A 17,918-nucleotide genomic window follows, 5' to 3' on the forward strand; every position below is an offset into this window, starting at 1 on the left:
TAGCTTTAAACAACCCCTTTAAGGGTGTCTGAAAATGGCATTACAAACATAATCAATCACGTTTCGAGTCAGAATATTGTGCTCACTAACCTGTTGTAAAATTTAGTAACCAAGCCATATTAGTAAATTTTGAGAAATGCACAATCTACTGTAAATGCACACAGAAGTATCAGTGTTTGTGTCTTCTCTTATGTCGATGGTGTCACAAATATTTTCTGGATATTTTTATGGTTTAAAAAGTTTTTATTTGAGATCTCTTTGACAAACAATTGCACATGTATAAGAGCACATATAGAGAGGATAAGTGCAAAAAAGAACAATTACATAGCTCCAAACAAAGTATTATAGTGTCTAGAATAGAACGTTTGACAAAACGAAGTGTGCAGGATCACGGGAGAAGGTTGCGGACATTGAATAGAGAGTTTTAAGAAGGTGAAATGCCACTCGACAATCAGGTGGAGAGAGGGTAAACCTCAGAAGTGAGACCATGGGAACCAATTGGGGTAGAAAGTGAAGAGGTCTTGTTGTCTCCTGCCTTAATCTCATCCCGTGCACATAAAACAAACCTTAGCACGTCACCCTTATTTGGGATGGGGTCGATTTCCACTAGCTAGGTATAATTTGCCCCACACCAAGTATCTAACAAAACCTTTTCTGAACTTAGAGCTTGGGCCTGGAATTATTGAAAATGCACCCCTTTTTTTCAACGCTTGCCCACTAATGTATTTATAACGTGCAGGCTCCTTCTCAAGACTGCCACAGATTTCTTCCTCTGAACAATAAGGGTGCATTTATACAGGTTGTAAATGTATGCTAAAAATCTGCATGTCTTAAGTGCAAATTTTCTGCAGATTTTACCCCAAGAGAGGCCTCCATGAAGGAGCTTTTTTGGGTCCCTTTAAAACTTTCCATGGCACTGTAAAATAAAGCCTAATTAAAACTCATCCACCTATTTCTGCAAGTGGTGTGTCCACAGAACAGAATGAATTAGTAATGGGCTCGGGAAAGTATCAATTGTGGCACGTTGCATCTGATTAAATGGAAAAAAAAATATCTATTATAATTACCTCACCGATATAACTACCATTGAAAAAACCATTTGAAGAAATATCACCAATTAAATGACTCATACCAAAAATAAATTATAGCTGTTAAATGCACCAGACCCAAAGGAGTTAAATACAACCTTCTTCATTGCCATATTTTATGAAGACAGATTGGTTAGGCCGTTGCAATCTTTATACAGAGAGAGATTTGTAAGGGCTGAACTGTTTTTGTGTATCACCCTTATGTAAACCAAGCAATGCCTCCTACCAGTGTAATACATAATGCAGATATTAGCCCCTTCACTGCCATGTTACCAGGGATGTAATTGGCCGCCTCACTGCCCTAAGCTACCAGCACTGTAATTAGCTCCCTCACTGCCCTAAGCTACCAAGGCTGTAATTAGCCCCCTCAATGCCCCAAGCTACCAGGGCTGTAATTAGCCCCCTCACTGTCCTAAGCTACCAGGGATGTAATTAGCCCCTTCACTGCCACTGGTCTAGGTCTCCTGTGATATAGACTTATCCGCTTTGTGGCACTGCGACTAGCAGGCATATGGCTAATTATTAGAGTGCTCTAGGTTAAAAGGAACATTGCATACCAGTTATATGAATCGATCCCAACAGATTATACTCTTAATGCTCGCGTCTACAGGGAGTGATCCAGATAGTGACACATATAAAAGGAACTTACTCAATTCCTTGATATATTATTCATAATTAACCTTTTTACTATAATCGGAGGATGTTTCCTATTAGCACAGACAAATGTAGGAGGTGACTTGGACTGGCCGCCATGAATCGGTTCAGCCTTCTTCGACACAGAAGTGGTTAATGAGGACCATTAAAAAGATAGACTGAGAAAATCTGTTCCTTCCAGTAAGTGTTTAATTAATTATGGACGTCCCTGAGGAAGACTGCATGCATGATTATATTGTTCACTCCAATTGAAAAAACAAAGCTCTAAGGTGGTGAATATATACGGATGTATACACCATTGCCATTAATTTACTATAATTATTGATTATCCTCACAATGTAGAATCGGCTATCTGCCCCAAATGTCACATCAAAGCCGACTTCTTCACTCCTTATATCATTTCTGGAAATTATCCGCAGGATGAGCAGATATCACGATACCGGCACTGTCCACAGTCCTAACCAGTCGTGGGCTGCCAACATCTTGGGAGTCCACCCCACATCACAAGGTAATTTTATGAATGAGTAGACGGGAACTCCAACATCTGCCAAACTGATCTGATGACACCTGAGAACAAATATATCCATGAGGCAGCCTCATTAACTTCCTATTGTAGTCACATATTTTTGGGTGCCATGTCCAGCTGTTTTTAAGAACTCAAGGATAGCTGTTCGCTACGAAACCATACATAAAGGACGAGTCAGTGATTGCCTTTGAGCACAACAGCCCCTGCTAGAAATATCCTCTCCAGCCAGTATTTCATTGTCTGAACCCTCATCTAGGTCACAGGCGGAGCTCATCTCTGCCCAAGCCTCTTCGGTGGCCTCTACCGTCCATATAGGAATGCTGACCTTCATCTGCATGTCGTGAAGCATCCTTTCCACATGCTCAATCTGGCCGGCTAGATCCGGGGAGCAGGGTCTGTCGGCTCTTTGTTGGTTCTCCCGTACCCTGCTGCTACTGGGAGACTTTATGTTCCTGGCTCTGTAAGCAACTTCTGATGTTTTACCGATAACCCCTGTGTTGACCAGTCTTTTTCGTCTACCATGCAAAGGAAAAAGTTGGCAAAGATGGTGTGCTTTACACAGATCCTGCTGGAAGAGCTCTAGGGTGGAGAGGAATAGTACCCAGGTCCGCTCTAGCTCTACTCTGTCTTCCTGTGTCACCTCTTGCTCCATCAACAGGCCCATCAATGTGTTCATCAGATCTATTGGTAAACATATAAAGAGATCAGATTAGCTCTACAACATATATCTTACCATATGCCCATTGCAGAGAAATTGCTCTGTCCTACACAGAGGGTTATCCGAGATAAAAAATGGCTCTTGGCACGGGCTCTCTCAATTCTAAAACATGTATCTGATTTGTCCGAAGGATGGGTAAAGACGCCAGTGCTGACAGTTCGCAGGGATCGCGTGACATAATAATATCACACAATCCCCAGGAGAGCCTATGCAAATAGAGCTGAAACAACGCTGACACCAGAGGTGAGTATTAGTGTAATTATTTTATAAAGGGAAACAGTTATTGAGAAGAGTCTGAGTAGTGGAAAACCCCTTTAAAGAGGACCTGTCACTTGCACACAAAAATTGAGATAAATACCTTGTAAAAAAAATCCCTTAGCTCCCCTTATTCTGCCAGCCACTCTTTTCCAATTTGCGCTGCGTCACTATTTTTGGAGCGCAGCATGTGAAATCTCTGCTTGTAGAGCAACTGGGCGTTTCTTTAGAGTTCTTCCTTACGCAATATCACAGCTCGGCAGAGTTTGAGACTGCTAGACCAGCTGCCGAGCTGTGATTGGCAGCATCTGAGAAATGGGTGGGTGAAAGTGCACACCCCCAGGGAAAACTGTAGAAACACACAGCTGATCTGTAAAAAGAGATTTCAGATACTGCAATCCAAAAGCAGCAAATGTGAATATCTCTGCAATGGAGCAACCAAGCATAAAAATGTAAAAAAAAAAAGAAGTGTCAGAATCAGGGGAGCTCAGTGATTTTTACAAGGTGTTTCACACAATTTTTAAGCAAGTGACAGGTCTTCTTTAAAAAATAAGTATGGTTTTACATAGTGTTACTTGTGTCAGGCTGTGCATATTTGATGCGTTTTTGCAGCGTTTTTGCAACGTTTTTTACGCGCTTAAATGGTCCAAAAACACAATGGATTCCTTATGCAAGGTAATTCAATGACAATCCTGAAGGGTTGTTCAGATGATCAGTAAATTTCCATCCGTATTTGCAGCATTTTATTTTCTGCAGCGTTTTTGACTCATTGACTTCAATTGTCAAACAGTCAAATCTGCAGCAAAAACGCAGGTGTAAAAAGGTTTGCGGATTTGCGGCTTATTTGCTGCAGATTTGCTGTCAAAAACGCTGCGAATTGTCAAAGGAAATGATGTCAGAAGGAGGAAGAGTGTGTGGGCGGAGAATATGTGTGTGAGCAGAGAATATATGTGTGAGCGGAGAATGTGTGTGTTAGCAGAGAATGTGTGCGTATGTCTGTGTCTGTCTACCTCTGTCTGCGGGGTGAGTGTACCATGCGACGAACAGCCCATAGTGATTGTACTTAGGCGTCGTCTGATGGGAATACTACTCCCATCCGACTATGTATGCTGTCACATATAACAGAGACAGCATGAGCTGATGATGGGAAAATAGTCTCATCATCCGGCGCCTATGTTCAATTGAAAAAAAAAATCAAAACATTTACATAATTACATACATATTCATATACAAAATACATAAATATTCACATACAAAATACATACTCACCGAATGCCTAATCCCCAATGCCCGTGACTCCTGCAAACAATCAAAACAAATAAACCAACATATACTTACCTTTCTATCGTAGTCCATTTAATATCAAGTGTCCCACGGTGATCTCACGTGTGGAACAGTCACATCTGAAGATGAGACCGCTCTACCCAGCGATACACTGACAGGAGGTAAGCGCTCCCGCAGTGTATCACTGAGCTGCCGTGAGAGTTCACCGGAGTTCATCAGCTGATCAGCTCCGGTTCTCACGCAGCGGTGCCGTGAGTGAGAGCACCAAAGCTGATGAACTCTGGTGAACTTTCTGACAGCTGCTCAGTGATACACTGCCAGTGCAATTACCTCCTATCAGTGTATCGCCAGACTGTTCTACACGTGAGATCGCCGTGGGACACACTCGATATTAAATGGACTATGTTGGACAGGATAGTATTATATGTTGGTTTATTATTTTTTTATTGTTTGCAGGAAACAAGGGAGTCGCGGATTAGGCGTTAAGTAAGTATGGTAAATTCACATTCAATAAAGGAGTCTGTGTGATTATTTCAAATAAAGGACTTTATTCTGGGTGTGTGTGTTTTATACAATATCACTATGGGGTTAGTATTGGATAGGTGTCTTATAGACGCTTCTCCATTACTAACCTGTGAGCTTGATGTCAACTGACAATACAAAGGTGACATCAACCCCCCCCATTTCTGGGGTGGCTGAGAGCTGATGTTTTAGCCTGGAGGGGTGACAATATCCATGGCTCCATCTCAGGCTATATCAGCCCGCAGCTGTCTGCTTAGCCTTTGCTGGTTCGATTTTATAGGGGGACCCCATGTCATTTTTTTCTGGGGATCCCCTGTAAACTAGTCAGTAAAGGCAAAGCAAACAGCTGTGGATGATATTAATAGCCTGGGAACCTTTATGGCTATTGGCTCCGTCCCAGAATATTTACATCAGCCCTCAGCCATCGGCTTTCCCTCTGCTGGTTATGAAGATTATGTGGGAGCCCACACAATTTATTTTTTCAATTTTTTGAAAAGTAAACAGATATTACATTTCACGCAGATTTCTGACAGTTGGTTTTTTTGTTTTTTGTACACCATATGTAGATTAATGTTCCTACATAGGCATGTGTGTGTATGTGTGTGTGCCTGTACATCTTTATTTAACCCATTACGTACTGTTTTATTAATGATGGTATCTGGCTGACACCTGTTTGTTACTAAACCTCGGGTTTGGTATTATATATATATATATATACACACTCACTGGCCACTTTATTAGGTACACCTGTCCAACTGTGTGTTAAGACTTAATTTCTAATCAGCCAATCACATGGCGGCAACTCAGTGCATTTAGGCATGTAGACATGGTCAAGACAATCTCCTGCAGTTCAAACCGAGCATCAGTATGGGGAAGAAAGGTGATTTGAGTGCCTTTGAACGTGGCATGATTGTTGGTGCCAGAAGGGCTGGTCTGAGTATTTCAGAAACTGCTGATCTACTGGGATTTTCACGCACAACCATCTCTAGGGTTTACAGAGAATGGTCCGAAAAAGAAAAAAAATCCAGTGAGCGGCAGTTCTGTGGCCGGAAATGCCTTGTTGATGCCAGAGGAGAATGGGCATACTGGTTCGAGCTGATAGAAAGGCAACAGTGACTCAAATTGCCACCCGTTACAACCAAGGTAGGCAGAAGAGCATCTCTGAACGCACAGTGCGTCGAACTTTGAGGCAGATGGGCTACAGCAGCAGAAGACCACACTGGGTACCACTCCTCTCAGCTAAGAACAGGAAACTGAGGCTACAATTTGCACAAGCTCATCGAAATTGGACAGTAGAAGATTGGAAAAACGTTGCCTGGTCTGATGAGTCTCGATTTCTGCTGCGACATTCGGATGGTAGGGTCAGAATTTGGCGTAAACAACATGAAAGCATGGATCCATCCAGCCTTGTATCAACGGTTCAAGCTGGTGGTGGTGGTGTCATGGTGTGGGGAATTTTTTCTTGGCACTCTTTGGGCCCCTTGGTACCAATTGAGCATCGTTGCAACGCCACAGCCTACCTGAGTATTGTTGCTGACCATGTCCATCCCTTTATGACCACAATGTACCCAACATCTGATGGCTACTTTCAGCAGGATAATGCGCCATGTCATAAAGCTCGAATCATCTCAGATTGGTTTCTTGACCATGACAATGAGTTCACTGTACTCAAATGGCCTCCTCAGTCACCAGATCTCAATCCAATAGAGCATCTTTGGGATGTGGTGGAACGGGAGATTCGCATCAGGGATGTGCAGCCGACAAATCTGCGCCAACTGTGTGATGCCATCATGTCAATATGGTCCAAAATCTCTGAGGAATGCTTCCAGCACCTTGTTGAATCTCTGCCACGAAGAATTGAGGCAGTTCTGAAGGCAAAAGGGGGTCCAACCCGTTACTAGCATGGTGTACCTAATAAAGTGGCCAGTGAGTGTATATATATGTTGCACTTATATTTGTTTTGTGTGTGTAAACATTATAAATTTGAACATGGTATGTAATGACATTATGGTCTTCAATGGAAAATGAAAAAGAAGAGATTGAACAAGGAAATTACGTCACAATTCTTTTTTTCTAATAATATATCTTTATTTAGCTGTATGGATTTTAAAAAAACGCTTAAAAAACACGAGTATTTTCCGCTGCGTTTTTCTGTCAAGAGATGCAGAAACCTTGCAAATTGCTGCGAGCAAATACGCAACTTGCACATATAGCCTTAGAAGTATACAACCTATCATATTCTAATTTACATGCAGAGGATGACTTTTGGATTACCACCACAATGTTATCTATGTAGATACATAGTAACATAGTTATTAAGGTTGAAGGGAGACTTTAAGTCCATCCAGTTCAACCCATATCCTATCCTAACCTGTCCTAACATGTTGATCCAAAGAAAGGTAAAAAAAAAAACCATGTGGCAAACAGTAAGCTTCACATTGGGGGAAAAAAATTCCTTCTCGACTCCACATACGGCAATCAGACTAGCTCCCTGGATCAACGCAATATTAAGGAAACTAGTGTATATACCCTGTAATATTATACTTTTCAAGAAAGGCATCCAGTCCCTTCTTAAATTTTAGTAGGGAATCACTCATTACAACATCATATGGCAGAGAGTTCCATAGTCTCACTGCTCTTACAGTAAAGAATCCGCGTCTGAGTATGCTTAAACCTTTCCTCCAGACGTAGAGGATGCCCCCTTGTCCCCGTCACAGGTCTAAGAGTAAAAAGATCATTAGAAAGATCTTTGTACTGTCCCCGCATATATTTATACATTGTAATAAGATCACCCCTAAGCCTTCGATTCTCCAAACTAAATAACCCCAAGTGTAATAACCTGTCTTGGTATTGCAGACCCCCCAGTTCCCTAATAACCTTGGTCGCTCTTCTCTGCACCCGCTCCAGTTCAGCTATGCCTTTCTTATACACCGGAGACCAGAACTGTACACAGTATTCTAAGTGTGGTCGCAATAGTGACTTGTATATAGAGGTAAAATTATGTTCTCCTCATGAGCATCTATGCCTCTTTTAATGCATCCCATTATTTTATTTGCCTTTGCAGCAGCTGCCTAACACTTGCCACTAAATGTGAGTTTGTCGTCCTCCCATACACCCAGGTCTTTTTCAGTGACAGTTTTGCCCAGTGTTTTACAAATAAGCACATAATTATACATCTTGTTCTACCCAAGTGCATGACCTTACATTTATCCCCATTAAAGCTCATTTGCCATTTATCAGCCCAAGCTTCTAGTTAGTTTACATAAATCCTCCTGTAATATAAAATTGTCCTCCTCTGTATTGATTACCCTGCAGAGTTTAGTGTCATCTGCAAATATGGAAATTCTACTCTCTATGCCCCCTACAAGGTCATTAATAAATATGTTAAAAAGAAGCGGGCCCAAAACTGACCCCTTTGGTACCCCCACTGCTAACCGTGACCCAGTCCGAGTGTGCTCCATTAATAACCACCCTTTGTTTCCTATCCCTGAGCCAGCTCTTAACCCACCTACACATATTTTCCCCTATCCCCATTGTTCTCATTTTATGTATCAACCTTTTGTGTGGCACCGTATCAAAAGCTTTTGAAAAGTCCATGTACACCACATCCACTGCATTCCCTTGGTCCAGTCCGGAACTTACCTCTTCGTAAAAGCTTATCAGATTAGTCTGACAGGAATGGTCCCTTGTAAACCCATGTTGATATTGGGTCATGTGGTTATTCTTCTCCAGATACTCCAGTATAGTATCTCTTAGAAAACCCTCCAGGATTTTACCCACAGTTGAGGTTAAACTTACTGGCCTATAATTTCCAAGTTCAGTTTTTGTCCCCTTTTTGAATATTGGCACCACATTTGCTATACGCCAGTCCTGTGGTACAGACCCTGTTATTATGGAATCTTTAAAGATTAAATATATAATGGTCTATCTATGACTGTGCTTAATTCCTGCAGTACTCCGGGGTGTATCCCATCCGGGCCCGGGGATTTGTCAATATTAGTGATTTTTAGACGCCGCCGTACTTTCTGCTGGGTTAAGCAGGTGACATTTAATGGAGAATTTTTATCCCTGATCATGTTATCCGTCATGGGATTTTCTTGTGTAAATACTGTTGAAAAAAGTCATTTAGCATATTGGCTTTTCCCTCATCCTCATCCACCATTTCACCCAGACTATTTTTAAGGGGACCAACACTATCATTTTTTAGTTTCTTACTAATAATGTAGTTAAAGAATATTTTGGAATTATTTTTACTTTCTCTGGCAATGAGTCTCTCTGTCTCAATCTTTGCTGTCTTGCTTTGCTTTTTACAGAATTTATTTAATCTTCTGTATTTAGTTAATGCCTCATCACTACCTACTTGCTTTAATTCTCTAAATGCTTTATTTTTATCTCTTATTGCACCCCTTACAGCTCTATTTTGCCATAGTGGTTTCCTCCTATTTCTAACATGTTTATTCCCATATGGTATATATTGTGCACAGGTCCTATTCAGGATGCTAATATACGTCTCCCATTTTCTTTGTGTATTTTTTTGTCTCAGGATATCGTCCCAGTTAATTGCACCAAGATCATCTGTCATCCGTTGGAAATTTGCCTTCCTGAAGTTTAGTGTCCTTGTAACCCCTCTACTACACATCTTATTAAAGGATACATGAAAACTTGTGATCACTATTACCCAAGTGACCCTAAACCCTTACATTTGATATGCGGTCTGGCCTGTTGGTTAATATTAGGTCTAGCAGTGCCCCCCCTCTTGTTGGGTCCTGAACCAGTTGTGAAAGGTAATTGTCTCTCATAGTTGTCAAAAACCTATTACCTTTGCTGGAACTGCAGGTTTCGGTTCCCCAATGTATTTCAGGGTAGTTGAAGTCCCCCATAATAATGACTTCTCCTTGAGTCGCTGCTTCATCTATTTGCTTTATGAGGATATTCTCTGTTGCTTCCATTATTTTTGGAGACTTATAACAAACCCCTATCAGTAATTTATTATTTTTCCCCCTTCCCCTTATCTCTACCCACAGGGACTCTACATTTTCATTAGATTCATATATATTATCATGAAGGATGGGTTTTAAGGATGATTTTACATATAAACACACGCCTCCCCCTCGCTTATTTGTTCGGTCATTTCTGAACAAGACTATAGCCCTGTAAATTAACCGCCCAGTCGTGGCTCTCATCCAGCCATGTCTCAGATATCCCCACCAAGTCATAATTATGTTCCAACAACATTAAATCCAATTCCTCCATTTTGTTGGCGAGGCTTCTGGCATTAGTATACATGCACTTTATGTATCTCTCTGTACCTCTATTCTTTCTTAAATTATTAACTGTTCTAACCGCACCCCCCATGCCACCCCCACCCCCAATTTCATTATTTGTGCCTAGATAATAGAGGCTATGATTGATGGGGCATAGGTAGCACCTACATGTTCTACATCTTCTGATTTACTACTACTTTCTAATATTGTTTCCAGGCTCCATTACTTTATCTATCTATCTAGCCATTTTGTCTACAAAGTATCTGTCCACCCACACCCTCTGAATCATGCTTTGTTGCTCAGGATTCATATACGATTATGCTAAGACTTATCTACATACATTAGATCTGCATATATAAGTCTGTGCACATACTCTTATACTGCTGATGCAGCTCCAAAAAATGGTCCTGATAGTTGTTGTGTCTTTGGTCAAAAAATGATCAGTTCTGGACAATAAAGGTTAAGGTCTCATTTGATAATACAGCCCGGTTAATGCCAGTCATCAGTGTCATTAAGGTCAGACACTAAGGGTAAAAGAGTAAGGATAATGGGGGAAATTAATAGTTGACCTTGTTAATCTACAGGGTGGGCCATTTATATGGATACACCTAAATAAAATGGGAATGGTTGGTGATATCAACTTCCTGTTTGTGGCACATTAGTATATGGGAGTTATGGGGGGGGACTTTTCAAGATGGGTGGTGACTATGGTGGCCATTTTGAAGTCAGCCATTTTGGATCCAACTTTATTTTTTCCAATGGGAGAATTTCACAAGAAAAACAATGGTGTGCTTGGTTTTAACGTAACTTTATTCTTTCATGAATTATTTACAAGTTTATGACCACTTATGAAATGTGTTCAGAGTGCTGCCCATTGTGTTGGATTGTCAATTCAGCCCTCTTTTCCCACTCTTGACACACTGATATCAACACCATAGAAGAAATGCTAGTCTAAGGGGTCAGATTCCTTGTAGGAATGCACGGACCTGACACCCATAATGTGGTGGTGCACCATCTAGCTGGAAAAACTCAGGGAACGTGCCATCTTCAGTTCATAAAGAGGGCAACACATCATCATGTAGCAATTTCAGATATCCAGTGGCACTGAGGTCTCCATTGATGAAGAATAGCCCCCACTATATTTGTACCCCATATACCACACCATACCATCAATTATGGGTGTCAGGTCCGAGCATTCCTATATAAACAGTTTCCTGGAAAGTGGATTGGTCGTCGTGGGCCAGTTGAATGGCCACCAAGGTCTCCCGATCAGACCCCCTTAGACTTTTATCTTTGGGGGTCATCTGAAGGCAATTGTCTATGCTGTGAAGATACGAGTTGTGCAGCATCTGAAACAACGGATATACTGGAAGCCTGTGCTAGCATTTCTTCTGCGGTGTTGCTATCAGTGTGACAAGAGTGGGAGAAGAAGGTTGCATTGACAATCCAACACAATGGGCAGCACTTTGAACACATTATATAAGTGGTCATAAACTTGTAAATAACTCATGAAAGAATAAAGTTACGTTAAAACCAAGCACACCATTGTTTTTCTTGTCAAATTATCAATAAGTTTGAGGTGTCACATGACCCTCTTCCCATTGGAAAAAATACATTTGGATCCAAAATGGCCGACTTCAAAATAGCCGCCATGGTCACCACCCATCTTGAAAAGTTTCCCCCCTCCCATATACTAATGTGCCACAAACAGGAAGTTGATATCACCAACCATTCCAATTTTATTTAAGTGTATCCACATAAATGGCCCACCCTGTACATGCATTCTGAAAATAGCAGATGGAAGAGCTATAAACAAAAGTCAATCTGGAGAAATCTTGTTGTCTGGACAGAATGTGTTACAGATTTTGTGTACAGATTTTAGCTCTCATTTGGGCCAAAATATAAGATTTGTTTGCTACTACTTTTTCTACTGTAACCAGATTGTTAGAACCTTGTTTTTTTTGCTGCCCCCCCAATATTCATAGCAGTATCTTGTCATTACCCCCAGTAATCACAGCAGGTTCTTGTCCTTCCTTCTTCACATCGATTACAGTACTGCCTCAGCCCCTGTTCACACATGCTAGTCTCCGAATACTAACGCTCCCTGCCCACCCATGTACACAGCAGCGTTATTAGATGTGTGCTGTTTAGATCTAGGTGGGGAAGCTCCAGAACAGTCTCTCCAGGTGCTGTACAGGTGGGTGCTGTCAAGGACATTTTACCACTATACATTTTCCAGCTGACAAATGTTGGGAAGGAAACCCAGTCAGCACACTCCTTTTTATAGATTTATCTGCACAGCTTGGTGGCCGACAGGGCATTCATTACACAGGGCCAACACTGATTTTGCTATCCAAATAAAAGGGTCAATACTGTGAAGGTAAGTAAATATTATGGGCCAAATTCAACATTTGCATTTTTTTAAGTCACTTTTTCTTTTTACTGTTGTCATATTCGCTGACATTTTTTACACGAAAATAATCAAAAATGTTCTTAATTTCTGTCATTAAGGTGGAGTACATTTGCGGCAAATTTTGTGACTTTTCGAAAAGTCACAGATGCCGAATTGCGCAAAAAATATATCATTAAACTATAAACTCCGTCCACAATGATGAACATAAAAAAACGAACACATAAAAAAGTGACTTTAAATAAGGGACAAATGGAAAAATAAACACGCCGCAAACAAAAAAAAATGTGCAAAAATATAAAAACTCAATAAAAAACTGGTGAAAATGCAACCAATAGTCAATCGGGCCCTATATGATAGCAGCTGCCCTGCTATTAGCAATGCAGGTCAGAAAATAATGGCTCTCACAGACAGGTCTGATCCAACACTGCACCATAGTCTCCATCTGGATATAAAATGCAGTATATAAACCCCCAAACTGCGGTCAGATGGCCATGTAAAGGGTGCGCTCTATATTCCACTTCTGAATAGCATCACTGTACGAGAAAAAGTTGTTTGTGCAATTTCCTAAACTGTCATCTAAATTTCCTGATGTCTCTCTAGGTCTGAAAAGTATTTTGATAAATCTGAAATGGGAATATACATATTCAATAATGACAAAGCCTCTGGATGCCATTAGTAATAACAAGGTGGAAGATCCTGCCTGGCAGCCGTCATTATACGGATAGTTCTGGGTGGATGGACGGAAGTAAAATCATTGTAATAGTGGGATAAGCATCCCCAGTGTAAGGGTGGGCATTCACCAAAGACATATTATTCCCTGACTTGATTCCCTCTTTAGTAGTCCTTGTTGGCATTGAGCTTGATACTGTAGTGGTATGGCAAATTGATGTATTGGTAAAAAAAACCTTAAAATTATATGTATATATATATATATATATATATATATATATATATATATATATATATACACATACATACACTTATACAGTATATATGTAGGAATGTGCAATGCGGTGAATAACCAGCTCACCTGTCTTGGCTAGTGGTGCATAGGAAGCACGGATTCCATGTAGTCCCACGTGGAAATGCCAAAAAATGAAGAAATTCCAGCTTCCAAATATAAGCAAAATGTATTCAGGCATAAAAACAAGGTCATTGGACAGACCGCAACAGCGCAGAATGGCAATGCTATGCCTGAATAAATTTTGCTTATATTTGGAAGCTGGAATTTTTTCATTGTCTGGCATTTCCATATATGTAGGAATGTATGTGTGCGGATGAGTGTTTTCCCATATATATGTCTTGGTGGTGTCTTACAGGCTTTAGCTGAGGCTTAAAGATCTATTCTGGTCTAAGTAAATTATCACCTCTCCACTGTATAGGGAATAACTTAAATCAGTGTGGGTCGCACAGAGACCCCCATGGATTAGCACTGTTCTTGCCTCTGCCTGCACGACTCAGGGGTACATATGTCCTACCACTCGTTTACCTTCACATCTTAGCATAAGGCCGAAGTCACACTACAGAGAGATACGGCCGAGTCTCGCAGGTTAAAACCAAGCTCTGGCACCGGTACTCCGGAGCGAAGCGTGCAGCTCCATGTATTGCTGTGCGGCTGCACGCTCCGCTCCGGAGTGCCGGCGCCAGAGCTTGGTTTTAACCTGCGAGACTCGGCCGTATCTCGCTGTGTGTGATCCCGGCCTTATACTTTGGATTGGTGGGGCAAATTCATGACTAGTTGCTTAATTCATCTCCTCTGCTGGGACCCCCACCCACACTCACCAGTGCTTAGTTCAAAAGCTTTCTTCCTGCTCTCCTCCAGCTCCTCTCGTAGCCGAGGACAGTCCGACGTCCCCCCGACACACATCACCAGCTGCCGGTAACAGGCTGTCACCTTATTTAAGGAGTTATGAACCTTCTTGCAGTCTGCAACCGTGCCATGCCTGCTGGTCTCCGTTGTGTGCCCACGTATTCCCCGCAGTGTTAATGTTCTGGAGATAGGGTGCAAGTGAGGGGGTGCCGGGCTGGCACCATCCTGGACTGACATTCTTAATTTGGATCTTTCCTGGCATAGGGGGCACCTGGCAAACAAAACAAGAAAGAAAGAACATCATTATGCCATTAACACACACGATCAGCTAATCTCTCCAGTCACATTACATAATTCCTGGCATTTCCAGAAACCAATGGCGTGCTCGAGAACGATGCAGCTATAGACAGGAACAGCTTTTCACACAACCCATCACTCCGCAGGAATCAATAGTGTGCCAACACATAATGAGGATGACGATCAGGGACGACTCGCAGGCAGGTTGTTGACAGCTCTCATTGATGGGTTTACTATATTTACAGGGCTGTGACATACACGCTGCTAATCTGCCCACTGACCTCGTCCTTACCTCCTGCCATACACCGGAGAAAACACCACAATTCACTGCATGCATAATAATAGATGGCACTTGTGCCATGCTACCCAGTGGGTGTGCATTATGAGCAGATGCGTAAATTAATAACATTGTCAGGACTAATCACTTTACAGACGGAAGCGAAATCCAGTGCTAAAGTCTGCAGGAGAAATTCATTGAACGGCTATCATAATGCCCGTCTGCGTGCCATGTCTGCTCATGAGAGGACTCCATTCATAGAATCCTGGCTGCATATGGAAGATGGCATTTGCAGGGCAAATGCTTAAAGGGGATTTCCATAAACAACAGTTACAGGATAGGTGATAAATGTATGATTGCTGGCATCAGAGACCATAGAAGTGAATGAAGCAGTGGTCACGCACGGACTATTGATTCAATCACGCAGACCCCCTCTTCTAACAACATACTCTTTAATTAATCAGCTTTCACAATTAGGGGAAATTCAGAAGTGGCAGAATGGGGTCACATCAGCAGAGGGTGCACAGATTTCTGCAAACCCCATCAGATGAATGACACAATGACAAAAACAACACTACATTAGATAATTGTCCATTATCTCAGTGTTGGGGGCCTGAGAAGGGGTACAAGGAGAAGTGGAGGCTCCTTACTGGTCACTCCCCAGTGTTAAATAGCCATGAAGGAAAAAGCTGAGTGACCACACTAACATGGATGAAGGACATCCAGAAAAGAGGACCCAGCGCCACAATTTCTGGACCAGGTGGTCAGACCAGCAGTATTCAGGGCAAATTATAGTGATGCTATAGCCAATGCTAGCTGACACACGAGCCTACATAACAACCCTGGCCACCTCCATGTCACCCATCCAGGAACTGGCCACCTCCATGTCACCCATCCGAGCACTGACCACTTCCATGTCACCCATCCGAGCCCTCACCACTTCCATGTCACCCATCCGAGCACTCACCACTTCCATGTCACCCATATGAGCACTGACCACCTCCATCTCACCCATCCTAGCACTGGCCACTTCCATGTCACCCATCCGAGCACTGGCCACCTCCATGTCACCCATCCGAGCACTGGCCACCTCCATGTCACCCATCCGAGCACTCGCCACTTCCATGTCACCCATCCGAGCACTCACCACTTCCATGTCAACCATCCGAGCATTGGCCACTTCCATGTCACCCATCCGAGCACTGACAACTTCCAAGTCACTCATATGAGCACTGACAACCTCCATCTCACCCATCCGAGCACTGGCCACTTCCATGTCACCCATCCAAGCACTGGCACTGGTCACCTCCATGTCACTCATCCGAGCACTGACCACTTCCATGTCACCCATCCGAGCACTGACCATTTCCATGTCACCCATCCGAGCATTGGCCACTTCCATGTCACCCATCCGAGCACTGACAACTTCCATGTCACCCATATGAGCACTGACCACCTCCATCTCACCCATCCGAGCACTGGCCACTTCCATGTCACCCATCCGAGCACTGGCACTGGTCACCTCCATGTCACTCATCCGAGCACTGACCACTTCCATGTCACCCATCCGAGTACTGACCACTTCCATGTCACCCATCCGAGCACTGACCACTTCCATGTCACCCATCCGAGCACTGGCCAGTTCCATGTCACCCATCCGAGCACTGGCACTGGTCACCTCCATGTCACTCATCCGAGCACTGACCACTTCCATGTCACCCATCCGAGCACTGACCACTTCCATGTCACCCATCCGAGCACTGACCATTTCCATCTTATCCATCCGAGCACTGGCTACCTCCATGTCACCCATCCGAGCACTGGCACTGGTCACCTCCATGTCACCCATCCGAGCATTGGCACTAGTCACCACTGGACTACGAGAGCCATGACTGCACTTGGGAGGTTCCTGTGACCCATCTCCGCTGCATGTCTTGACTATAATGTGCCAATCAGGGGACAGTGAACCCAGGGTGACATTTAAACCTGTCCTGCCCACTTCAGAGTCTCTGCCCTGTGCCCTCTGCTTCCTGGCACTTACCTGCCCCCGAGGGCGCCTCAGCGGGCAGCGTCTCCGGTCACATCTCTTCCTGGGCCGAGGCTCAGCTGGAGTGTGAGGCTCAGGCTGTGTAATAGCTAATAGGATAATGGCAGCAAGCTGCTGCTCTGCCGATTAAAGCCTCATGGAGCCGGATTCCCCGGGAGAGCTCGTCCGTGACCGTCCCTCAGTGTGTGGGAAATGCACAGCACCGAGCACAGGTTCCGCCTCCAGAGCCGCAGCGCACGCTCCCCACAGCCGCCTATGGGAGGCGGCATCCTTCGCCACTCTCCTCCATGCTGACACCTAGAAACAGCACTGCTCAGGCTCACACATCAGGCAGCCGCTGCTGGAGGAGCACAACTCCCAGCATGGGCTAGAACATACATACTTGTGGGCACCGGGCATCAAACCCATATATTCCATCCAATATATATTCTGGGGCAGTAGCTCTATAGGAAGTCCTAGAAGCTGAGGCCGGCCATAATGTCTACAATGGGGGTGAAAGGCGGAGTGGACATGGACTGGCAGTCTGTAGGGGGAACAAATCACCCCGTGCACCGGTTTCATTGTTTTTTGTTTTCGTATGATTTTTGTCCATAGATTTTAATAGACATCCATTTTTAACATATCATTTGGAAAGATTACATGGGAAACTGTCTACCTGGCCCATTATATGGGCGGATGTGCACATGTGAAGTTTCCATAGCATATGGACCAGTGTTATTCAGTAGGGTTGTCCAGATGACAGTAAGACCGGTTTCACACATCC

At 43.2% G+C, this 17,918-nt stretch overlaps 1 protein-coding gene across 2 annotated transcripts in view; it reads right to left on the reverse strand.

Annotated features, from left to right (window-relative positions):
• Positions 1-222: 222 nt before the first annotated feature.
• LOC141069617 (regulator of G-protein signaling 9-binding protein-like) overlaps positions 223-17,918 on the reverse strand; it is a 66,696-nt gene continuing 49,000 nt past the window's right edge. The window contains exons 1-3 of one of the 2 annotated variants that reach the window (XM_073559326.1): positions 17,150-17,490; positions 14,507-14,805; positions 1,914-2,949 (exon numbers count right to left, since the gene is read on the reverse strand). In XM_073559326.1, the coding sequence (XP_073415427.1) occupies positions 2,417-2,949; positions 14,507-14,771 (798 nt within the window). In that variant the 5' untranslated portion in view covers positions 14,772-14,805; positions 17,150-17,490 and the 3' untranslated portion in view covers positions 1,914-2,416. Of the gene's footprint in view, positions 2,950-14,506; positions 14,806-17,149; positions 17,491-17,918 lie in introns of those variants that run through there. The other variant, XM_073559325.1, reaches the window with a different exon arrangement.

The sequence above is a fragment of the Dendrobates tinctorius genome, unplaced genomic scaffold (genome assembly GCF_039654945.1).
Source record: "Dendrobates tinctorius isolate UK_male_01 unplaced genomic scaffold, ASM3965494v1 ptg000270l, whole genome shotgun sequence".
In the NCBI taxonomy this organism is placed as follows: Eukaryota; Metazoa; Chordata; class Amphibia; order Anura; family Dendrobatidae; genus Dendrobates; species Dendrobates tinctorius.